The 24,971-nt window shown below is 46.4% G+C and overlaps 2 protein-coding genes across 4 annotated transcripts in view; one reads left to right on the forward strand and one right to left on the reverse strand.

Moving 5' to 3' along the window:
* PTCD3 (pentatricopeptide repeat domain 3) overlaps positions 1-9,690 on the forward strand; it is a 30,917-nt gene extending 21,227 nt beyond the window's left edge. Inside the window, exons 23-27 of one of the 2 annotated variants that reach the window (XM_077315547.1) lie at positions 860-1,018; positions 1,562-1,651; positions 1,942-2,151; positions 8,962-9,059; positions 9,566-9,690. In XM_077315547.1, coding sequence (XP_077171662.1) covers positions 860-1,018; positions 1,562-1,613 — 211 coding nt within the window. In that variant the 3' untranslated portion in view covers positions 1,614-1,651; positions 1,942-2,151; positions 8,962-9,059; positions 9,566-9,690. The remainder of the gene's footprint in view (positions 1-859; positions 1,019-1,561; positions 1,652-1,941; positions 2,152-8,961; positions 9,060-9,565) is intronic. The other variant, XM_077315546.1, reaches the window with a different exon arrangement.
* On the reverse strand, positions 2,891-22,592 carry IMMT (inner membrane mitochondrial protein). Of its 2 annotated transcripts, none has more exons than XM_077315545.1 (14): positions 21,892-22,592; positions 21,000-21,073; positions 17,850-18,039; positions 16,982-17,105; positions 16,402-16,530; positions 14,969-15,076; positions 14,512-14,648; positions 13,021-13,124; positions 11,034-11,169; positions 9,548-9,677; positions 7,878-8,101; positions 6,913-7,044; positions 5,990-6,119; positions 2,891-3,841 (listed from the first exon to the last, which is right to left on the reverse strand). In XM_077315545.1, exons 1-14 carry the CDS (start codon positions 22,228-22,230, stop codon positions 3,234-3,236), a joined length of 2,565 nt encoding a protein of 854 aa, XP_077171660.1. In that variant the 5' UTR covers positions 22,231-22,592; the 3' UTR covers positions 2,891-3,233. The 2 variants fall into 2 exon arrangements, with proteins under 2 accessions (XP_077171660.1, XP_077171659.1); XM_077315544.1 differs by having other exon boundaries at positions 16,402-16,533; positions 21,892-22,589.
* Positions 22,593-24,971: the final 2,379 nt, after the last annotated feature.

Raw genomic sequence — 24,971 nt, forward strand, 5'->3', positions numbered from 1 at the left:
GAGGTGGACAGAGCTAAAAGTCACGACAGGCTAGCATTGAGGTGTTATGAGTTATTGTGCTTTCTTGTTTGAGGAACGAGTGGAGAATTTATTTTTTGGGACTTTCTCTGGGTCTTTTGGAGAATGTATATGTATCGCCTTGGGCTGAGCAATCTTTGATGACCTGAAGGAACAGACTTTGTTGCCTTCAAATCTTCATTGTAGTAAACCTGATTAAATGAGACCTGGATTATGTCTAGTTTCTTTCAAGTGGGTTCCTTGTCCAAAGTGACTTGTACCTTCAGAATCTACAGCCGTGATGGGCAGGAGAGGCAAGGAGGCCCCTGATACTTCTTGGGGCCAAGCAAGACCTTGTGTGGTTCTGCAATTCAGGTCTGAATTCTGCCATCTGCTCTCTGTCTGCTGCTGGGCATTATGTTCCCAGGGGCCCAGGGCCAGGTTTGGATTGGGGCCAAGAAGCTGTAGCCTGCTTGGAAACCATCTGGCAGAAGAGGTCCCATTTGATCCATTGGGGGGGGGGGCCTGCACGTCATGTTCTGAAGTCCTTCAGGATTGATGCTGTGAAGCCTCCGGACAGGAGGGCGTTGCCAAGTTTCAAAGGTATGATGGCATCTGGTTCAATTGAATCTTGTTGTTTCGACCCTTTGGGTCTTCCCCCTGGATATGGGGAATCCTGGAAGTAAAACACTGGTCTGAAGCTACTGTTAAAAACAGTTTAAGAAATCCTTGTGTGTGCACATGCACGCATCCCCCCACACCCACACACGAGTCCTAACTTTTCCACAGTAGAAGACTGTATTAAATACAACCCCAGGATGCATGTCGCTGCTCATTCATGTTCTTTTTCTGTCTCATGCAGTGATTTAGTGATGGATGAAGTCTTGAACTGCATTAAACAAAGCAATGATGCAGATCAGGCACTTAACCTGGTGAAGTTGGCTGCTGATTTCAGTTTACAGTCGACTTCAAACCTGGCTGAGAAAGTGCTGAAGGAATTCCAACTCTCCGAAGAGCAAAGGTAAGCATCCATCTCTTTCCAATCAGAGTAGTAGTGTTGCTGCAACATGCTGTTCACATGGGAGCAAAGGCACCATCTTGGATCCCTAATAGAGGATGGGACTTGCTCCATTTACCTGCTGGCCACTTACTGCCCACAAAAAGGGGCATCTGTCACCCTTGTCACAAGGTCATCTATGTTCCACGCAGTCTGCGATGCTCCTTCTGGTGGTTGGGTCCAAGACCCGGACATGAGGACAGGCCTTCCGTTCCTAGAAATCCTATGGATGCCAGCCTTCTCAGCTAGGGAGTGCCTGGCCAACACGGAGGGGGAGTGAAATGACTCTGGAATGGCATGGCTTCAGCTGGCTGGAGCTCAGAGCAGCCAGTTATAGAGCTCTCTCGTGTTCTTGTCTAGATCACACTACAGTAAGCGCCAACACATCTTGGTGTTGTGTCCAGCATCTGCCACATGCAGATGGACACTTTTATGCCAGTGCCGGGCTTGTGGTTGTCAACATCCCCGGTCTTATATTAAAATGCCATGTTTCTTGTGTCTTGGCAGGAGTGCTCTGGATGACCTTGTTCCTTTGAGCAGCAGCAGCAGCAGTGAATAGATGCCAAAGAGGAGCGAGCCTCTTCCTGAACATAGCAGGTGACTGGCAAACAGGCTGCCCTGGACAGCTGGGCTGGGCTTCCGTGTGATGGAGGGGGTCACATCTCTGGGCAGCCTTGGACCTACCAAAATGAATAATAGGAATTGAATAGTACGTGGGCCCTCTTTGTGGGCATCCACCCCCCACTACCATCTTTTTTTCAAAGGAAACTAAAGGTACATACCTAGAAAATAAATTATATAGGATTGCTCCTGATTTTTCCACAAATGGTTACAAAATTGGAAACTTGCACTACTATTTCCAGCTGCTGTCGTTCTTTTCCCCACAGAAATCCCTGTCCTCTTAAAAAGCATTTTACGAGGCTTTGGTGCAAATGAGGGCAGTGTATGTATGGAACGGGATGCCTTCTGCCAATGGGATACAGGAAATCCATTTATCCACGGAGAACTTTTTCTGAGGCTCTCGCTCCATCAAACCTCAAGTCTGGGGACCTGAAGTTCTTAAGCGTCCTTCTCTGTGCTTCACCTCAACGTAAATGGTAAAGAGATTGTGTTTTTCTGCTGTTTGTCAGCTCTCAAATAGTTTGGAATTCCTTTCTGCAGAGACTATTCTGCCGAGAATAAATGTCTCTGGACCGCTATTGCCCTTTGCCTGTCTCTGGGGGAGTGGTTGGCACATACCTTGGAGGCCTCCTTCTGAACCAGCTTCCCACCTTTCTCTTCCCTGGAACTTGTCTTCTGGACATCTCTCATGAATTGTTGGATGACAAATAAGGGACTGATTAAAGGTGGGGCAATACATAGAAAACAAATGAATGTTTTCTGTCACTGGAAAGCAGGTAAAGCTTCTCCATACTGTGGAACTGCTGTTTTGGGGAAAGGCAGCTGAAGAACCGGCCCCAAGGATGTGGGACTTGGCTTGGCCCTGGACCCAGCATGGTGGAACGCTCTGCCTAGTGAGATCAGGGCCCCTTTTCCCCCCCAGTGTTCCAAGATGGTTTTAGAACTTAAATATGGACTTTGGCTCCTAACTGCTATTATTGCTTCATGTATATTCAATACAAAATGTATCTGTATCACCACTTGGAAGACTTGATAGATCACACTTAGTTAGACTTAAGGAAGAATTTAATTGGTCTTGTCACCCAAGGCTGAGAACAGAGGAGAGCATAGAACCCTGAACCTGCGCTCTTGCCAACACACAGATGCTGTTGGGTCTCAGGCTTTCTCCTTGATCTGGGGACAGCTTCAGAGAAAAGCAATAAAAAAACATAAGCCTGAGTTTTATACATTACCTTTAATTGCACCAAGTGGCAAATCAGTAATAGAAGTTACAAACATTATTTCAGTTGCATTGTTAGCCCAATCAGTAATACCTGGAAATTTAAATTATCAGCATTGCTCCCTGCTCCAGCCTTCCAGACATGATAAATGGCCCAAAAGGACCACGATGCAACAGGTGGTGAGATTTACAACAGTGCAAAGAGACATCATCTGTTGGAGGTGATTTCCCTTGTGGCCTAGTCTGCTTTAGAAGATGTTCCGATCTAGCCTTAAAATTCCTGTCTCCACCCAGCTAGCAGTTTTGGGAAGACGTCTGTTCTTCCCCTCACAGCCTCCATCAGTCCACCTGAGTTGTGCCTAAGCCCACGGCACTGGCGTATGCAGTCAAGATCTCCACCACTTGCTTTGTCTCCAAGGTCATTCGAGCTTCATTGAGCCAGTCCTGAGCCACTCTTCGGGGCTCCCCTTTCAGCTGATTGACAAACTTGGCTGCCAACTCCAGGTCTCCATGCTCAATGCAATAGGAGGCATAGGCGAGCAGTTTAAAGGTGCCCAAGTCTTCAGGCCTGAGCTCAGCGGGCGGTTTCAGCTGCGGAGGGTAGACCAAGAGGAGGGACTGCAGGTAGGACAGGAGGTACTGATACAGGCTGTTTTGGGTGTCATCTATCATGGCAACCCTCTTTGCTAGTTTTTGGACGGTTTGGAAGCGTGCCCTCAGCGCCTCTTCTGTGTACACCCCCCGACTGAGAGATTCTGGAGGGAGGGCAGCTGTTAAGGCCTGGGTGAACGTATTCTCTGAACAACTGGCACGGATGGCTTCCACGGCGTCTGCCAGTGGCTCAGTGGGGCTGTCTCCAGAAGCCATCTTCAGACTGTGCTTTAGCGCTTCAACCGAGAGCCACAACTGATGAGCCTTCCTGGCTTCTTCTGCAGCAACTGCGTGACCTGCAACCCATAAAGTTAAGACATGGGAGGAGGGAACCCAAAGCAGATGCCCTTAGCATTGCACAGCTGTTAGTCTGTCTGGGTAGAGCAGCGCTCTTCCGGGCTGTCTAAGCTCTATAGGCAGGGCAAGGAGGGATGGATTGGGGGAAGTGTTCTGTTGCGTATCAAAAAGGGCACAGAATCAAAAGATTTTTTTTTAATTAGGGGAACTAACTCCACAACAGAAGTGTTATGGGTGGAAACTCTGGGCCCCAAGGGTTACTCAAAGTGGGGGTGTATCGCACCACTGAGGATGTGATCGAGGTGAAGGAAATAAGCGGGTGACTAAAGAAGATTGAGTTATACGGAGAGACATCCAACTAACCTCACATTGACTGGGCAGACAGGCTCATGCCATGCTCTAGAAATGAGCTGCTATAGTTTGGCATTTAGGCCAATGGGAAATTACCCCTGAAGTCTGACACTGCAGCACTTAGTCAAAAGAGGGAACTTTACAAATATGAAAGGAATACAAAAAAAGGAAGTTGAAAGGGAAACACAACTCAGTCAGATCCCCAGAGGGGACTTGTTTAAAACCAGACTCGTTGAAGCCCACAGGGGAGGAAAGATACTGCCAAGTATAAAAGAAGGCTTGTACAGTTAATAAGGCAAGTCAAGGTGGGCTTAAAAGGAGGCTTCTTTTAAAAGGGAAGGTTTGCCCCAAGTAAGTGTGAGTCCATAATTAGGTATGCAAAAAGAGATTTTGAGAAGCAGGTTGCTAAAAGCACCAAGACAATAAACATTTTTAACCTACACCCAGAGCAGGAAACCAGTCAGAGAGCAGTGGAGCCTCTGAGTGACAAAGGAATCGAGGGCTTGCTAAAGGGAGATGGGGAGATGGCAGAGAAACTCAAAAGCCTTTGTTGCTTCTGTGTTCACTTCAGGAAGTGGGGGGCATGTACCCATGCCATACCCTTTATTTTTAGGAAGGGAATCGGAAGAGCTGAGCTGAATTACAGGCAAACAAGGGGCAACATAAACTTATAGTATTATAAGTAAAAGATTTCCATTAAAAAATAATACCATTAAATAACACAGATTTTTAAATTGCACCTATAAGAGTCACCACACTTAGAGGGACACTCCATTCGGTTTGAACGCTCAAAGGAGAAGTCCAGCCTCTGTAGCTGACTATTAACTAATTTTAGCTGTGAGCTTCAAAAACCATCATTAGTGAGATGCTGCAGTCTAGTGAACAGAAAGATTTCAGTCTGAAGAGGTCTGTTGCTACCCAAGCTTTGGCCTCCGTGGTTCCGAAGATTCCAAATGAATGGCTGGACCAGGCAATTAACAGACTGGCAGGTTGGACAAGGAAAGGAGGTTAAACGAGAATCGTGGCCATGGCCAACGGGATGCCGTGCAATAGCAAAGGAACTACCTTGGCCTGAAAACCCGCCGATAGTGGCAGGTCTGTGATTGGTTCCTGAGGTCCAGATGAATCTTAGGAGAGCTGATGATTGTACTGATGCCAACTTCTTAGCAAAAGTAATAAGATTTGTCCAGGAGGATACTGAGATGGTGGAAATTGTTCACTAGATCAAATGGCCACTCACAGACCAAGATAAATGGCATGATGGGGCATCTTTACAAAAAACTACAACTTGGGTCTTTTGATAGTTTATAAATGAAGGATAAAATGTAAAAGCATTCAATAAGCATTTTAAACCAACACAAGACTGAGATATCGGCACAGCAACACTGGCATAAAACATGCTTGGGAAAGGTGAGGTGGATGGGACATTCATCAGAACGGTGATTGATGTCACCTACATTGAGATTAAGCCTTGTTAAGCTCCCTTTTGCACCTCTACCCCCCCCCCCCCAGTTACTTTGATCTCTTTGGCCAACTGACCATTAGTTCTGCATCTCCCCTGTGTAGTGGTATTTTGCTATAATTTGAGAATTAGCCAGAGGGTCACTGTTAATTTTCCCCACCATCCAGCATGAGGGAAACAGTTTGGTTTTATACTGTAATTTTAACCTGTATGTTTTCCATTGTAGGCCGCCTTGGGGGCCTTTTCAAGCAGTACTGAAACAAGCCAATGGTCATGCTCTGAATGCACCAACCAAGGCTCCAGTACTAGTCCCCCCACTCACTCACTCACTCACTTTCCATTGCCTGTTCAATTCCTCGCAGTTTGGCGTAGGCGGTGTTGATGTCCAGAGTGAAGTTGTCAAGCTGCTCCTGAGCATGACGCTTGTACTGCATTTCTTGATCACTTAACTTTTCTGACAGGTTCTAAAACAAACCAAAAAAACCCTCACTGTTAATGACAACCGAAAACCAATAAATCATTTTGGTAGCTGGATTGGGGGGGGGGGGTTTGATGGACAGAGGGGAGACCTCAACTCAGGCAACTTTTTGTTCTCCAGCAACAATAAAAAGCAATTCTTATTCATCTAGCTAGTTCAAGTAACCTCTCCTAACAGAGGCAAGCACTCCAGCTATTGGCTATTCCTAGATGAGGTCTCAACCTACCTCTCACCACTTCTTTCTTTATTGTATTTATATGCTGCCCTCCCCTGAGGCTCAGGGCGGTTCACATGAAAAATAGAGGAACAGGAACTATACAGAAAAAGTCAGTAACCATAAATAACAATAGAACAGTAATAAACAGTGAGAACAGTAAATTTATAACTGCAGCAAACTGATGGACCCTTAATTGGTTGGTTCAGGACGTTTGAAATTCATGGGAGGGAGGCTCAGTGGCCCAGTGGTAGATGTCAAGTTTCGGTGAACCTCAACCAAATGCTTGGTGGAAGAGCTCCCTTTTGCAGGCTCTGCGGAATTGGTCTCTTTCTTCCTAAGACTCAGCTAAACTATGCCCGGTGGAGATAAATGGCCAGATTATTGCTGCAACCAATAGTCCTTTTCATAAAAACAAGCTGAGCGGCTTTCAATGAGATAAACAAGCCATGGTTTAGGATGGAACTTTCAGACTGTCTGAGGAAGAGCATTGATTGAAGGCCACAGGACCTTCCCAGGACCACTACTCCCCCCCCAACACACACACGCACACATGCACACTTACTCTGTCAAACTCCATCTTGAGTTCTTGCTCTTGAATTTTGAGCACATCTCCCAGGTGATCCGTATGAGCGGCAGCCTGCCGGCGAAGCTGAGTCCTCATTTCACTCTCCATAATTTCTCGGACTTCTTCAATCTGCCAAAGACCAGTCATCGTGTTCTTTTGACCCAGTGTTAGCCACAAATGGTACGCAAGGAAATGGCAGCTTTTTCCAACTCCTGATAGCAATCGTACTTATGAGGTCTTGCCTACTCTGACTGGCAGATATAGATGACCTCCAAGACGAGTTCAAGGAGTGTTTTCCAGGCTCTTCAGAAAGTCCTTAACCTTCAGGTGTAAAATTTGGGTCACAGCAGAAGCTGGTGAGGTAAAAGACCTCCAGCTGTGACCCTGGATAGCCAATCAGAGGAGACGGGCCATGGCTCAGTGGCAGAGCCTCATAGGGAGGATCCCCTGTTCAACCCCCAGGAAGTTCTGTTAAAGGGAGCAGGCAGGAGGTGATGGGAAAGATGTTACAAGGTTTTTATGGTAAATAAGTACATATTTTAAAGTTTGTTATCAACCACCCTGAGCCAATGAGGAAAGGGCAGTATATAAATGAAATATTCATGTATTATTTTATTTAGATAAGAGCTCCAACTGAAAGCCTGGAGAGCCACTGCCAGTCTGAGTAGAGAAGACTGACACTGATAGACCGAGGGATCTGATTCTGTCTAGTACAGATTCATGTGCTGCAACTCACTGAGCATGGAAGGCTATGAATGAAAGAAATAAGTAAATCAATAAAATCAGCGCTTGGCTTCCCTGCAGGGCATGAGGGGGCCAAAAGGCAGAGCCAGTGATGGGAAAGGCCCTGGACCAACAACCAGCACCTACCTACCTACTGCTAGTTGACTCAGAATTAAATTCCAGAGACTTGCTGTCCCCATGCCCCATCCTGGGAGAAGACTCTAAGGCACCAAAGTTACCTTCTTCTCTTGTTCCATTTGGATCTCCGTCTTGTGACGCTCCAAGGCCTTGGTCACGGCTGACTCAAAGGCCTTTTTGTCCTCCAGCTGCTGCCTTTCCAGAGCTGCCTCAATGTGCTGCTGCTCCCGGACCTTCTGCTCCGCCAGCTCCTTACTGAGTTGGTCAATGCGTCGGTGGGCATGGGCGATCAGAGAGTTCAAGTCCTCGGCTGTCAGGCCCTCGGCTGCAGACAGTAAATGCTTAGACAGGACCGGCCTTGCATATGCCTACACAGGCAGGCCAGGCATTGGAATACTTCACAAAGTGCAAAACGGTGTCTGATGCAGGCACATATTCCCCTGCATCCAGAATACAGCAAGGGATTTGGCAAAAGATGGGAAACCTCCATTGTTATTGGCCTAGTTTGATAGACTGGGAGATCTTTCAAAAATGGCCAAACTAACCAGTCAACAGGATAACAACACAAGGATTCGAAGAACAATGGCACTATTATACTGACCTTCACAAACAGAAGTAAACAATGGGGTCAGGGGATTAAATAATCTGATTGGGAATTTATTATGTCCACTATATGTTTATTATATACTAATATATAATACTGGATCCAATCTTAGGTCTGAGACGCAAGGAGGTGGTGAACTCCCCCCCCCTCCACTGGCAATCTTTAAGCACATACTTATCATGGCTGCTTTAGGCTGATCCTGCATTAAGCAGGCGGTTGGACTAGTTGGCTCCTTCTAATAAATAAAAATCCCCATGTAACTATTCATAATTAAAAGGTTAAAGTTAAATGCAACTTATTTTGCAGGCTTTCCAGACCAGATATTCTTCAGATCCCATTCACCTTGTAATCAAGTTCTGTTTATTGATCTTATCCTTTCTGTAGTGAAATTGCACCCTCAAGGCAACAATGCTGATCTGTATCTTGTTTATAGTCTGCCTTTCTCACTAAGTCTCAAAAGCACATGAATTTGGATTTTAAAAAGTGGGGAAGAACGGTAGGCGTTCAATATTTCAGACAACGTATGTTTCTGCAATTTTATATGAATATGAGAAATAATATTTAATCACTTCAACCTTCAGGCATGGATTTCTCCTTGAAGGGGAAACAGACTGTTGATGTGGCTCCTCAGAAAAGGCTGTTCTCCAGAGGATACTCCTCCTTGGCCGCAGAGGATCAGGTGGGCCTCTGAGGAAAGGGGGTGAACACTGAATATACTCTGGAATGCCTGCTACTGCCCAGACAAGAGAACTTTAGATTCCCAGGGTGAAATAGACAACTGGTGAAGACTAATACTAGTTTCTTTACACAGCTGCTGTTTCATTATTATTCTTGGTGAATTTCCTGTTGTTGCTTCTGTTTCATCAAATTGGGGAGTTTTTTACTTGCTTAGATGGAATTTTCAGGTGCAGGTTCATTTACAACCAGGCTTGGTGTATACAGAAAAGGTCTGTAAAGAATTGTATTATCTATGACCTGAAGCCAAATTGTCAAACTTCTGTCCCAAAATTAAGCAGTATAATTCCGTTGCGCATTTTGAAGAAGGGGGAAAAATCATGAAAATGATAATGCAACTATGCTTTCTACTTTAAACCATGGCATGCTAACAGGCACGATTTGTCAGGATCACTGCAGCTAAATATCACCTTTAATTAGCTTCTCACTTACTTAGCCTCTTTCTTCCAGGTTGTACTTCTGCAGTAATGCTATCCAGCTCTCTCTGAAATTCTTCCTTTGCTATGGCTACAAGTTCACGGTACTGGGCTACTATTTTAGCTTCTGACTGGGCTGCCTGCACCTACAAGAGAGAGGTAGGAGATTAGAAACCCTAGGAACATCGTAAGACTTTTATCTGCAATCTGTACATATCACAAGCACAGCCACAAGGGAAATGCTCCAGCAACTGTTCAGATGCAAATCCTCTTTTAACAAGCATTTACAGTGGCCCACTTGCTACAACACATGGGAGCTCATCCTCAGCACTGTACAGTCTGGTTGCCATTACGCTGGACACTCTGTGTTCACTGGAAACACCACACCAACATAAGGCTTGTCTGTCACTGACATGCCCAAGTAGTCACTGTACCTATGAGAAATTTCTGTATACCTTGATTTGAAGAGGCTTATAACCTAAACTAAACCAGAAAACAGACATAAGAGTACAATCTTCGAACATCCGGCTGGGCTCAGTCCCCACAGGGCCACAGCAATGGCTTGTACATCCATCACAACATGGAGAACCTTTCCCAGACATTTGACTTGGCTGACAGACCTCGTGTAAGGTTTGGGGTGGGGGTGGGGTGTTTGATTGAAGCTCCTGGGCTTCTTTAGAAGAAATAAAAGGTACAATTAAGATTTAAAAATGCATGGTTTGCAGCTCCTGCACAGATCATTCACAACATTCTAAGGCCAAACTGAGCACGAGCTCTGCCTACATGGAGAAGGTGAGCACGACTGCCCAGGCAGCGCTGGCCCATTCTGGTTGACCTTGAGAAGCTGCAGCAGGGCATCAGCAGCCCAGGGCTGGACGGATGGCCACTAGAAGAAAACAGGGTTCACTGCCCTTAACTGTAGCTTGAGCTCAGCAAACAGTCTTCTGTGCAGGCACAACCATGGGAAAGATTAGCAAGCCGGCCTAGGTGGAAGTGTGAACAAGGTCCTAACTGCCACGCACCAGACGGCAGCATCCGGCAGCATCCGTCCCGGCCACAAGGCACAACGAATGGGTAGCTGGGATCAGCTGGGCTGGTTAGATGTAGGGATGCTCCTCTGAAGACTGTGGCGGTACTAAATTCTCACAGCTGAGGACACTGGAAGTTTGCTCTGTGAGCTTCCAAGGACAGTTGAGCCCACATACCCTTAAACACCGGCTGTGTATTCAGGCTAGTTTTTCACATGCGTTCCCCACAAAGACACGAGTGGCCCCCTGCCAAGTGGGCTAGCTAACCAGTCTGCAAGAAGGAAGGTGTCCACAGTCAAGCAAACCGCCCTCTGCTCCCCCTGGCAGAGAATGCCGCCACCACCACTAGGCAGACAAGCTTCCCCCCACCCCCCCTATACATACAACTGGAACCTCCCTCACTCTGCTCAAGGGAGAGAAGGAAAACAGTAAAGCTACGTCAGTTTCGTATAAATGCATTAAAGAAATATGTACCTTTTTCACCACACCATCCAGGTCAACTATCATGCGGTGAAGTTTATCCTCCGCAGCCAAGATATGCGATTTGGCCCCAGGAACGAGAGACTTCTTGGCCTGCTCAATCACCCCTTTCATCTTCTCCAGTTCTTCTCTAAACAAAGCCAGAAGCTGTCCATTAGCTAGGCCAATACTTGCTATTTGTTCTCATAAGGATGGAAGAAGACAAAATGTTCATCCATTACTAGATTGTGACAGATTTAATATAAACAGTGAAAAATATTTTTAAGCAAACACATGAACTTTAATGACACTCAGAACACCCAACATTATTACTGTTCTTTATATCCTGTGTGTGTGTGTCACGTAGTCAGGATGTTCGAAGGGGGGGGGGGTTGCCATTGCCTGCCCCCACATCATGACCCTGGTCTTCCTTGGGGGCTGCCCTTTCAAGTGCTTGCCAGGGCCCACCCTGCATCTGAAATCGGATGGGATTGGGCTTGCCTGGTCTCCCCGGCGTGGGGCATTACACCCAAGTCTACCAGGGTCAAAGTCTCCTCAAGACGGTTTTAAGTGAATAAAAGACAACTGCAAACAAATGAAAACAGACGATTCTACTAAAAGGTTAGAAATAGCAAAACAGACTAGTAACAGTATATCAGTACATTCAAATGCATGAGACTAAAGTATTAAAAATCCAGACTGTTAATGCAAAATCAAATCCAGCACACAAAAGAAAATGTCCTGAAATACATGACATCACACTAGCTATTCTAAACGTCTCCTCAACAGATTCCAGCACCTCAGGATATTCAGACTAAACGCCAACTTAAAGAGCCAGAAGATGTGGATTATTAAGGCAACAAGGATGGAGACTGGAAGAGAAGGAATGCCACTGTTTCAGGGCTGCTCCCGAAAACCCCTGCTGTCTTATTTCTGGCAGTGCTGGCTGCTGGCTGTCAGAAATTCTGGGTGGAGGACAGTGGGTTGGCTATTCCAGGATGTGCTTTTACACGGCGGCTTGCCAGCAGCCAGGACACAGATGCTAAGGCCTTCTTGCATTGGTGTTTGGAGGCTCCCTTAGTCAATGAATCTAATTCCCTTTAAAAGCCATCTATGATGTTCAACCACTGGCAGTAAGCATCGCGTTTTAATTACTGAGAGCCAGTTTGGTGTAGCGGTTAGGAGTGCGGACTTCTAATCTGGCATGCCGGGTTCGATTCTGCGCTCCCCCACATGCAACCAGCTGGGTGACCTTGGGCTCGCCACGGCACTGATAAAACTGTTCTGACCGGGCAGTGATATCAGGGCTCTCTCAGCCTCACCCACCCCACAGGGTGTCTGTTGTGGGAGAGGAATGGGAAGGCAACTGTAAGCCGCTTTGAGCCTCCTTCGGGTAGGGAAAAGCGGCATATAAGAACCAACTCTTCTTCTTCTTCTTCTACTCACTGAGTGAAGTAGTGAGACAGAGACAAAGCTGCCATGAGAGCTACACTGACTCATGCCCACCAGCACCAGGGAAACAAGACCAAAATCCAGTGGAACCCTGGCACCTTCATTTACTTATTTGTTTAGTTTTGTATTATATATATACACACCACTCCTCCCTGTGAAGCAGGTCTGGAGCAGTTCATATACAACATTGACATGTAAAAGTATTGTAAAATCACAATTATTAATTTATTTTAAACATTAAAATTAAATGCTAATTAAATTAAATTTCAAAAAACCATTAAACATTAAAATTAAATTTTAAAATTAATTTCAATTTTAAATTAAAAAAAATTAAAATTAAACTTTAAAACATTAAAGTCTAACAACCCAGAATGGCATCTCATCATTTAATCAGCAGAGCCCCTTCCTGAATTCTGTTTCTTGTTCATTTTTAAATGATTCTTTATAATGGAATCCATCTATGAATTCTGAACATAATTCCACTGAACCTATACAATGCAGCAGCTGTGCTACCAGACTTGAGCCAGACAGCTTTACATGCTTAACTTACTTGGCTTTCAAAAGAGCATCTGCTGCTTCATCCACAGCTTTACGACGATCCTTCAAGGTTTCTTCCAAAGTTCGCCACTGAAGAGTCTTTTTCTCACTTGGCATCTAGTAAAAGGTACAATCATTCCTATGATTTCAGGCAAGGTAAAGGTATCCCCTGTGCAAGCACCGGGTCATGTCTGACCCTAGGGGTGACGCCTTCTAGCGTTTTCATGGCAGACTCAATACAGGGTGGCCTTGCCAGTGCCTTCCCCAGTCACCAAAATCAATAGATGCATAAAGAGTTCTACAATCCCTCCAGCATAGGAAACTTCACAGAATAAGCAAGCTTTAAGAGCTGCTCAAAGACTACCAGTGAGGGGGAGCTCACCACTTCCTGAGGCAGCTGATTCCACTGTTGAACTACTCTGAAAAACTTTCCCCAATATCTAGCTGATACTATTCTACATGTATTTTAAAGTCATTACTGCAGGTCCAATCCTCTGCTGCCAGCTGGAACTGCTCTCTGCCATCCTCCAAATGACCACCTTTCAAATACCTTAAGAGAGCAATCATGTTCCCTCTTAACTGCCTCTTCTCCAGGCTGAACATTCCCAAGTCCCTTAGGCTTGGTCCCCAAGCCCCAGAAATTCCTTGTCACTCTTCTCTGCACCCTTCCAATGTTGTCCATGTCCTTGGTGAAGTGAGGCCTCCAGAACTGCAAGATTACTCCAAGAGGGGTCCTATCAATGCAGTATACAGCATAGGGACTATGACATCTTGTGAATGTGATGTGATGCCTCTACTGATACAGCGGAAGAGTGCATTCGCCTTCTTTGCTGCCATCATACTGTCTACTCATATTTAGCTTACAGTCCACAAGTACCCCAAGATCTCGTCTGCACAAACCCAGAAGTGCATCTCCCGTCCAGTATGCACGCTTCTCATTTCTGTGACCCAGATGTAGAGCTCATCCTTATTGAATTGCTGAAACTTGGATCTGTTACAAAATTGATTTAACGTCTTGGGTTCCCGTTATACATACCCTCCCCCAAACCAGAAACTGAGATGCTGTGGGGTTGCCACACAGTGGGTAGGACAATTTTACTGATATAATATGATGTAAGTCACCCTGAGCTGCTGCCGCTGGGAAGAGTGGGGTATACAATGAATGAATGAGAAAACTATTTGACAATAGTGGTCTTTTCAAAATGCTGCTAAATAAGTCTTGTCCTGCAGATAAATTTAGGTCAACTCATTTATTTTATCCAATGTATTTTAGACTTTTATGAGATGCACGTATTTTACTGTTCTGTATCTTGCTTTTTGCCTGTTCTCCCACATTTTGTAATATTTGTTTTACTCTGTTGTGACGCATGATGTTCACAAGCTTTGGTGGTACAGCTTAATAGTAAAGGAAAAAGAAGAGCAGAATAAAAACGAGAGGCGGGAAAGCTGGAAGCGAGCACAGCTCTGCACCGAGTGCCATCCCTGCTGCCTTCCTTCCACCCACCTCTGTGTTCTCCATTGCCTCTTTCAATTTCTGAGCATGAGCATTAACAGCTTGCACAGCAGCCTCCTGGAGCGTCATGGCTTGCAGGGTCACACGAGCAGTGCTGCTCAAAGCACTTTCCAAGGTCGCTGCAAGAGCTGTGGGGACAGAAGAAAAAATGTCCCTTCAGCCTATCTGTACTGTCTAAGACAAGTACACTATGTTCCCTCTTTGAAGACCTGTGAAATCAGCTACAAGCTTCCCTTCATTAACACTCTGTGGGAAGACAAAACTGTTCTAGGGATAGGACCCGGTCACCTATGCAGAGACTCATTTGTTTAAAAGCATGAAATGTACAGCTACTTTGGATCACCTTCTGCGTGTTTCTGCATTCTGTAGCAACCCACCAGCTAGATTTCTGTCGCCCCAGCAACATACAACCCTCAATATTTTGAAGATATTTTCTTGGCCTACATACCTGAAATCCTCTCTTGCTCCTCTTTCTCTTGTTCTGCAAGACGTGCAGCAACTTCTTCTGGTGCTCTCTCCTTCACAGCAACAGAATCCCCACAGCTACCTTCTCTACCTAATAAAGGCAATAACGAAACAAATCCCAAACCAGTTAAAATTTTACCCACAAAATGAAGATTTCCTTGTTAGAGTAAACATTCAAGCATCTAGTTCTATTGGGCCATACAAGCCCACCTCTTCACTGCAGGTCACCTGCCAAAATCAAACTCGCCTCCTCCAGCAACAAGTGGAAGAGCAACTCATGGACGAGACCTCAGCCATAATCAGACTGAGGAAGAGTACCACACTTAATATTTGGAAAAATCTTCTTTTTTCTTACCACACCTTAAAAATCTGAGAAGGCTACCAAATAAATAAAATTTACGAGGCCACCTCTGACCTAAATTCAGAATGAACAACAGTTTTATCAGGCTGCACTGAGAATGGAGTTTTAATCCTCAGCACATATGGATAATTGGAAGGACACAGAAAATGATACTGCATCGCAGAGGTGGATGCATTTAGCTGTTACACAGATTTGAGCCCAGGAGCACCTTAGAGATGAACATGATTTTTGAGAATAAGTTTTTTAGAGCCAGAACGCTCTGTTATAGCGCTTTGCTGTATTTGAGAACTTTTGCTGTCTGTCTATTCAGCCTGACTTTAAAAAGTTGTTAGCAGCTTACAGAACAAACTAAGGAGAAGACAGATCCCTGCCCCAAGAGTTTCAACCAAGGAGACAATGGAGAAAAGGGCAATAGGAGGAACAGGCACAACATCAGTTTTATATACTTTGGTTTAACTGAAGTGGGGAATAAGCATAAGAAACCAATATAACCAAAGCAATTTTTAGAACAGTTACATTATTTTCCTGAACAAGCAGCAAGGCTGGAGTCCAGAAAAATGTAACTAATCCTGCAGTGGGACTGGGGGGAAACTAGCTACTCACACTTCAGCCAGCAGGAAAGAATTTACACTGTTTATACCGAGCTGGCCCTTTCCTGCTCCATAATATATTTGAATGGAGAAAGTGGAAAAACTAAGAATCTCCTTCACAGATACTAGACACCAGCAAGCAAATATTGACAAATGAATTGGATTTAGCACCTGTGATAAGAATTTGGAACTTTCCACAAGCTGCATATTCTTAGGGACAAAATTTCAACCTAATCCAACTTCTGGTGTATGGACATAACACAAAAAGAAGTTTTACAGACAAACTCTTAAGATAAAAATGCCATCTGTAACATTTTATGAAAATTTAATGAATCATTCTCAAAAGTAAGCAGTCGGGACTCATCAGTTGACAGCCTATGCAGTCTAGCTCTTAGCACAATCCCTTTTTCCTTTAAAATCTCTGCATGTAATGGAAGATGAAACCAGCTGGCAAGCAAGCAATACCCAGGTCAGGATGTTTGTGAAGTCCTTCAGGATGTGTGTGACCTTTACTGTGTTCCTCCTCTTGCATCCCTGGAGCTGGAACTGACAAAGCTTCACCAGCTGCGGCTATTATCTGTGCTGCTTCTGCTCCTGCTATATAGATACATACAAATATAAATTACAGTGTAACAACACAATTGTGCTTCTGCCTATGAAACAAAACTTGCTTCTGAGAGATTAGGGAGAAGTTACTTTTCTAAAAGTGAGCAGCACTTTACCCTTCAGGACCTTCATGCAAATTCAGGGGCATGTTGGGAACAGACCTGAGCTCAAACTTCTCTGACCCTCCTGTATACTCTGTGCAATCTTTTCACACAATTCTGTTGACACTGCATATCATCTGCTACAAAGCCATCCAGCTAGATGACAAGCTGCCAGCAAACTTAATGTACAAAAGCAGAAAAACTGTAATAGTCTACAAAAACAAAATTTTAAACCAAGGAACATTATTGAGATCTAAAGTAATAAAATTCCTGAGTGTCTTATCCCCCCTGCTCCCCCAACACCAAGGAGACCTGGGGCCTCTCCTTCTTGAAGTCACCTTCTTTTTCTTCACTAGCAGTTGAAGTAGCTTCTGTTTTACTCTTTGGATATTTGGTTACAGGCTGCTTAGATTCTTTCTTGACCTCTCCCACAGAGGAGATCTTTAGTGGGCCTGGAGGCACCTGCAAGGGAAATGGATTTCACTTGAATTCATTTGCCAGCATGCATACAGGATTCTCTCAGGAATCGGGAATAACTTAAACAAGAAAGTGATCTGCATAATCTAAATATGCAAAAGAAATGGAAGTCTGCATTAGTCATCAAAATAAAAGCTATCGATTTTTTTCAAGAATAGGATTAAGAGAACTCCATCAGTTTGCTCAGAGGCAAAAGTGCTATCCAGACATGAGACCTCCATGGGAATTCATAAGCAGTTCCTGAAATAAAATCAGACAGCCATTTCAAACTGCCTCTGAAATACATTTTGTCTGACATTTCAAACAGAACTGTTTTAGTAACCAGATGGTTGCAATATTTATTCACCTGTTCAGACATAACCACTTGCATCAGGTTAGCAAAGCAGGGATGAGCCACTTTGGAGGGAACCAGCTGTCTCCCATTTTGTAACCCTTCACTGAGCTTCTGAATCATTATGGTGTGCTTTTTAAAATCTCCCCGCATGATCTTCCGCTGACTTTTATTTTACATTCTAAGTGAAGCGCTACAGCACTTCACTGCTATATTGGTTTAGTGCTATAGTACTCAACTTAGAATGTTCAAAACAACTCTTGAGGAAGATTGCGTGGCAAAAAAGGACAGGGAGAGCGGCACTGTTTGAAATAACCGTAGTGCTTCAGAAGGAAATCAGCTGTATGAACCCCCTGCCCCTAAACTAAGCCAAGCAATAAACACATTAAAAAACTTACAGGCTTCTTTGATGCTGGAATACTGTAAGGAGGGGAGCCAAGGGTCATTTCAAATAGCTTATTGGAAAAGGGGACGGTCTTCTCTACAGTTTCTCTGAAGCGTGTGTCATAGTTAGCATACAGAATGGTTCCACCTAGTCCTCCGCCAACGAACAAGACACTGGCTCCAATGATCTTACCTACAGAAACACTAAGAACAAAGCAATGAAAATAATTTTATAGGAATGTAAAAAAAATGCCTTTCAATGTATTCAGGGCAGTTCTCAACTCCATCATGAAATATAACTTGCTGCTCAAGCGGGGGGGGGGGGGGGTGATCATGCTTCCTGCATACATATTAGAGAAGGCTGACAGAAACCATAAAACCTTATTTGGCTGCTTTAATTTTATGATGGTTTTAATATTAATGTATTATTTTCAACCTCTTGTAAACCACTACGAGCTGGCTTTGCCGAGGTAAAAGTCAAAAGCATGTATGTATGAATAAAAATTCAGGTTCAAGAGTGTCCCTTAGAGGCTCTGGGATTTTGGACTCTTAAAAATTACATTAGAATAACCCATTCATTTCCATCCCACATTGGACAACCCTGCCAGGCTTAATCCTTTACATGCAAAATTCAACCTCCTTTGAGCCAGTCCACCTATTTGTCATGGAAGTTCAGAGTCATTCCCAGAGGCGTGATAGAGAAGGGAACACATTTGTGTAAGTCTCTGCTTGGTAAGCAGCTTCTGACATCTGAGATGGGGAATTTGAATGAGACAGGAGAAATCTGCTTGTCATTCTTAAAAAGGAGGCTGGTTTACCAGATTCCATAAACATTTGGGATTTTCCCTTTCTCTCAGTGGAAACTAGGATCCACAGGAAGTTGAATAGCTTGTTGGCCCTTTAACAGTAGCCACACATAAGGAACTCTGTATGTGCTCTGGAGAACCTGCTACGGTCTAGTAAAGCGAACTTAGCTGAGTTAGTGCAACTAACTGCTTTTCTGTGTTGAAATGTTATTACTATTATTTATTGGACTTGTTCCCCACCACTCTCGGCAAGCTGGCTCATGGTGGGTTACAGGATAAAACCCCATAATACAATAAAACTCCCATTAAAAACCCAATTAAATTAACATTAACCATACACAAGCATGGTGGAGTATCTTCCATCAGCTCTTCTCCCCAGCATTGGCCTCACCCATTGACCTGGTGAAATTGCTCTGTCTTTCAGGCCCAGCAGAACACCGGAAGCCCCCACAGCTCTTCCGGGAGCTCATTCCACAAGGTAGGGGCCAGGACCAAAAAGGCCCTGGCCCTGGTCGAAGGCAGGTAAGCTTCTCTGGGGCTGGGAACCACCAGTAAGTTGGTACGTGCAAAGCACAGAGCCCTGCTAGGGGGGCATAGGGCAACAAACGGTCCCTCATATATGTGGGTCCCAGAGTCATGTAGAATTCGGGCCCAGCAAGGCATCCTTCAACCCACACTTTGCATAGGCAGCTTGTTCCTTTACAGAGCTCTGCTGCAAGAAGCTGTTGGTCTAGTCTGTTTGCCATCTGAAGACTCTCAGCAACTTTTGCTCAGAGTGATCCAGGACAGTGGTCCCCAACCTTTTTATCACCGGGGACCAGTCAATGCTTGACAATTTTACTGAGGCCCGGGGGGGGGGGTAGTCTTTTGCCAAGGGACGTCGCCGCTTCCTGAGCCCCTGCTCCACTTGCTTTCCCGCCGGCGCCCCTGACTTCCCGCTGCCTGCTGGGGGGCACTGCCAGCAGCAGCTGCACAGTACCACACAGTGCCACACTGAGGGGGAGCCCCAGCCATGGCGGCCGCTGGAGAGCACCAAAGGTGAGCTGGTGGGAGAGTGGCAGAGCAGCTCCTGAGGCAGCAGCTGTGGAGGAGAATGAGGAGGAGCCACAGCCCGGTGGACCAACTGATCCACGGACCAAGGGTTGGGGACCACTGGTCTAGGAAACTATTTCCCCATTCAGCCTCCTTAGGTGATTGGCCTGAATTCATACATTGTTTGCAGCCACATGTAAAAGAGGCCCAAATGTCCACATGTTTGGAGGGCAGGAACATATTTAGTATGCCAGATCTTGCCCTATCCTCAGCCAGCATGGTGCAATGCTTGAGAGTGGCAGAATTGGTTACAGATGAGCCTGGCTCCTAAGTTTTGGGCTGGCCCCTTGGTGCAAAGAAAATCCATCAAGGCCTGGCAAGGCCTGGCACTTGGGTCTGACCTATACATATCCGTGATTCTGCCTACCAATCAAATAACATGGGTCCTCCACTCAGCCACTAACTACTTGATTATCTGTATACTCTTGAGATGGAAGTTGATCAGGGAAGGGCTGTCACAAAGATGAGACAAACGAAACAGATAAACGGGCCTGCTAGCATAGCTTCCAGCTACCATCTGCTGGGGTCATGAGCATCAAGCTACCTAAAAATAGGTCATGCTATGTAAACATAACATGGTAAAACATTAAATATTTAAGAAATATAGGGGGCCTTTCCTAAGCTAATGCTGTAACTGTCAGATTACCTCTGAAGTTTTATAAAAGGGCTTATTGAGTTTTGAATCAAAGTACTTTTGATTACAGCAATCAACCACTTAGGAACTATTTAAATAATAAGTGAACTATCTTGTTTAAAATTAATCTGATTTAAATCATTCCAGCCTGCTACTTATTGGAATAGAAATGGTCATAGTTGTTAGCTTTGATTTAATCTTTTATTGTGTTCTGCATATCTAAAACATTGGTTCTATCTTGGCTCTGCATATTTAGTTTATAGTTCACAGTTACTTATTATCCCGACAATTTACAAAAGCATTAAAAACCAGCAAAATATTTGGGGTTGATTCCAAAGGTTCTTTTACACTAACCTTCCTCCAGTGGAATCCACCTCCTCTTCCAGGGGAAGGATCCCTCCCCCTCGCAGAATGGGACCTTTGTATCCAACTGTCTCCTACCATTAGACTACAGGTCAGCCTTCTTTATGCTGACAATTGATCTCCAGGAGCCTGGATGGAGGTCTTTTGCCTAACCCCCTGCCTGACCATTTTAACCCAGAAATGAGGACCTTCTGCAGATGGTGTACAATTGAGCCATAAGCAGAATGAATGAGATGATAAAATAAAGGATGCTAAGTATGAATACATACCCATGTTCCCCAGATGTAGCATATCCACGACAAAGATGTAATCGATGGGGCGCACTTTTACCACACAGGCAAGTCTAAAGAAAAAGAATGACTGCACTGAAACCTACATATTTATTTAGAAATCTTTTGTGCTACCTGCGGGGTAGCAATATACAAAACCTTACAAATTGTTCATAAAAGCCCGGGACTACCAATCCAGCCAGAGCACAGAATGAGGGCCACTTAAAATGAATCCAGATGTGGGATTGTGCCCCAGGGCTGCTTCTTGTCACTGGACCGGAGGGCAGGCTTGTAGGGGCTGCTCTTCTTCTTTGGCCCCCTCACTGATGCTAGCCAGAAAGAGAGGTGGAACAAGCCACTGCTGAAGTTTTAGGTTGCTCTGGCATTTCTCCTGCATTTTTTGTAAGCAAGGGGTGGAAGCTGGTCCAGCCATAGGCGTGAACTGGGGGCTGGACGGCTCCTCTGGGCAGTGGAAACCTTTGCATAAGCCCTGCCCACAAAGCAAGAGAAACAGCGTATAGAAGGATGCCGTCTCCTCCTCCTCCTCCTGATGGGAGGTGCAGGTTTTCAGATTCTGAAGCCGGGCAGCTCAAAGGACACCCCCCTAATCCCAGCCCTTCCAGGGCCCTCAGGCGGCGGCTGCGGCTGGAGGTCTCAAGGGGGCGCTGCGACCCTAGCGCTGGGAGCTCCCCGGGGAGGGCGGGAAAGGCACGGCAGCTGCCCAATCCGACGCGGCCTGACGGGAAGGGACGGCGCGCGGCCCCGGCCACACGGAGTCCCATTGGGCGGCTCCCCTGCCTGTCAGCGCGCGGCCACCCGCGCTCAGGACGCGAAGGTCAGCGCCGTGCCCGCGCGGCCCGTGAGCCCAAGGCGGGCCGCCCTCCGTGCTCACCTGGACCGCCGTGCCCCGCACTCGCTGCCACGCCCGAAGCATCGCCCCGGCCGCGGAGGGGGACGCCGAGAAGCGCCGCATGGCCAAGCCTGCTTCCCCGGCCGACGCCGCCCGTGCGCTTTCTCCCGGCGCAGGCGCACACCGTCGCCCTGGGCCGGCTCGGCAAGGGGCGGAGCTTAGGGGCGTCAGGCAGGAACGCCAGCCAATCCGGCGGCGCAGGACCCAATGGAAATAAAAACGGCCCTCGGAGAGCTGTACTGCGCCTGCGCCAACGACAACGCCACGCGACACCCGGCGGAGCCCTACGAGGGCGCGGCGCGCGGAGCACGTGGTTGCCATGGCGACTTCCGTTGCCTGCCAATCTCGTCCTCCCCTCCGTGACGCAGCAGGGCCCACCAAACGGTTTAACTATAAGGGGGGGGGGGGAATAAACTGTGCCCCCCCACCCTGTGATGGAGGAGGGGCCACGCCCGGCGGGAAAAGGGGGGCGAGGGGCTCGCGGCGTCGTCGCCCTCCCGCCCAGGGGCGCCCCACGGCAGAGAGGGGGGAAGTGGACCCCGGTGCCCTAGACGAGCCGCGCCCTGAGGGCCCCCGATGGCCGGAGGGGGGGGGGCGGCGCTTGGTCAGGGCGCGTGTCCGCGGGGAGGGGCAAAGCGCCCTCTCGTGTCGTGTGCGCAGGCGTCTTCTCCTCCCCCCGCCCCCCTGCGCGCAGCCCGTCGGGAGCTTGGCGGCGGCGCCCCCTGGCGGCGAGGAGGAGCGGGCCTCGCGGCTTGCCGTAGCACGGAGGCAAGATGGCGGCCGGGGCGCTGCGGGTCCTCGCGGCGGGTGAGGCGGGCCGGGCGGCGGCGGCGGGGTCCCGCTGGGGCATGGCTCGGGGGTGCCTCTCCAGGCCGGCCACGCGCGATCCTTCGGGCCTGGAGCTCCGCTTCTTGACTCCCCCAGGCCCGGCGCCTCGCCGGTGGCTGCTGCTTCTCTTAGCCGAGGGACGGAGGGAGGGAGGGGGCGGCCGAGGTGTGGCTTCCCGGCCCGGGTCCCTGCTTGGCCCCCTTCTCACAATGCCCCCTCCCCCCCTCTCTCTCCTCAGGGTTCTCAAGATCTTTCCGTTCCTGGGCCCCTTTGCCACTGAGTGGCTCGCTCAGGACCCGCCCTGTTGCTGGGCTGTCAACGCTTTGTATCAGGCCGGGCCAGTGGTTGGCAACTTCTGCTAAAAAATCGCCTCTGTCTCTTGGCAACGTTTCTTGTGGACAATCCGTCTCAATTCTGAACAGGTAGGCAAATGATTTTTAACACAGTGCTATACGTGAGGGTTTTGGCTCATCCCAGTGTGATATAGTGGTTAGAGAGGGTCTGGGCAGTCAGGTTTGAATGCCCCCTTTGCCATTGAAGCTTTCTGGGTGAGCTTCAGCGCTATTCACACACTTGCAGCCTAACTATCAAATGGAGGAGAGAACCACGTAAGCCACTCTGTTTCCACTGGGAAGAAAGGCAGTTTGTAAATGAAGTAAATCAGTCTTTGGCATATGATGACAATCCTGTACCAAAACATGAGATATGCTCAGAGTCCAGTAGCACCTTTAAAACCAACAACGATTTATTCAAGGCGTGAGCTTTTGAGTGCAAGCACTCTTCGTCAGAGTACCCTCAGAGTGCTTCGTCAGAGTGCTTGCACTCGAAAGCTCACACCTTGAATAAATCTTTGTTGGTCTTAAAGGTGCTACTGGACTCTGATTTTATTGTGCTACTTCAGACGAACACGGCTACTTATTAGAATCTACCCTTATGAAATATGCTGTATCTATTGCAGCTGTGCCAGCTGTTCTCCAGCTTCCATGGTACACTGCCACTTTCTCTAATTGTTGTTGTAATGGGGGTGTTAGTATAAACCATTATTGATGTTTTTAAGAAAAATATAAGGCTATTGCCATACTTTAGTCTGAACAAAGAAAAATATAGAGAAAATGGAAAAATGCAAGTTAGCACTGAGACCATAAATTGTAAAAACATACTCTGGAGCCATGCCATCCTCCCATTTAAATTCTACACCTTTGCTTCTGTTTGTAGAAACAACAGATGCCTTAAATAGGGGGAAAGAATTCTAGTAATTGTTTAATGCTCTGGTATAAGGTACCTCTCTTATATCATAATCTTCCTAACTTTTGTGATGTCTCAGGTAGAAGAAGAAGAGTTGGTTCTTTTATGCCGCTTTTCTCTACCTGAAGGAGGCTCAAAATGGTTTACAGTCGCCTTCCCTTTCCTCTCCCTACAACAGACACCCTGTGGGGTGGGTGAGGCTGAGAGAGCCCTGATATCACTGCTTGGTCAGAACAGTTTTATCAGTGCCGTGGTGAGCCCAAGGTCACCCACCTGGCTGCCTGTGGGGGAGTGCAGAATCAAACCCGGCATGCCAGATTAGAAGTCCGCACTCCTAACCACTACACCAAGCTGGCTGTTATATGAGTCTTCAGTATATTACAAATATAAATTGTTACAATGACCCTTCTGTTTCTCTAAAAAAAATGAGAGAGCTTCTAATTTTAACTAAAGATTACTATTATTTATCTTGACATTTCATTTCAGAGTAGCAAAATTCCCTTAGTGAAACGCCAAGGAGCCCTTTGGAAGGTGCCTGCCAATACTAGTCCACTGTGTAAGGATCCCCATAGGACATATTGGATTCCACTATTCCCCCCCCCTAATCTCAATATGTGTACACAGACCACTGCAGAGAACAGGAAGCTTGTGCATACCTCCTGTCCAGCCTTCCTCTTGATCATGGGACTGGGCGGGGGGGGGGGGTATCAATGGGGCTTTGTTCTGTTATCAGGAAATTACTACACCCATAATGTTTATGAAGTTAGATAAAGGTATTTGACTTTTGTTATCGATGAAAAAACTTTGATGAAATGTTTTTATTAAAGGTTTATTCAAGCTTTTGAAACAAATGTTTAGTCCAGTGGCACCTTTAAGACCAATAAAGTTTTATTCAGGGGATGAACTTTTGAGTCTAGTGGCCAAAAAATTGTTCTGCTGCTTCAGACCAACATAGCTATTCACTTGAATCTACTTGTAAAATGTTGTTT

Source organism: Paroedura picta, chromosome 16, assembly GCF_049243985.1.
Source record: "Paroedura picta isolate Pp20150507F chromosome 16, Ppicta_v3.0, whole genome shotgun sequence".
Lineage (NCBI taxonomy): Eukaryota > Metazoa > Chordata > Lepidosauria > Squamata > Gekkonidae > Paroedura > Paroedura picta.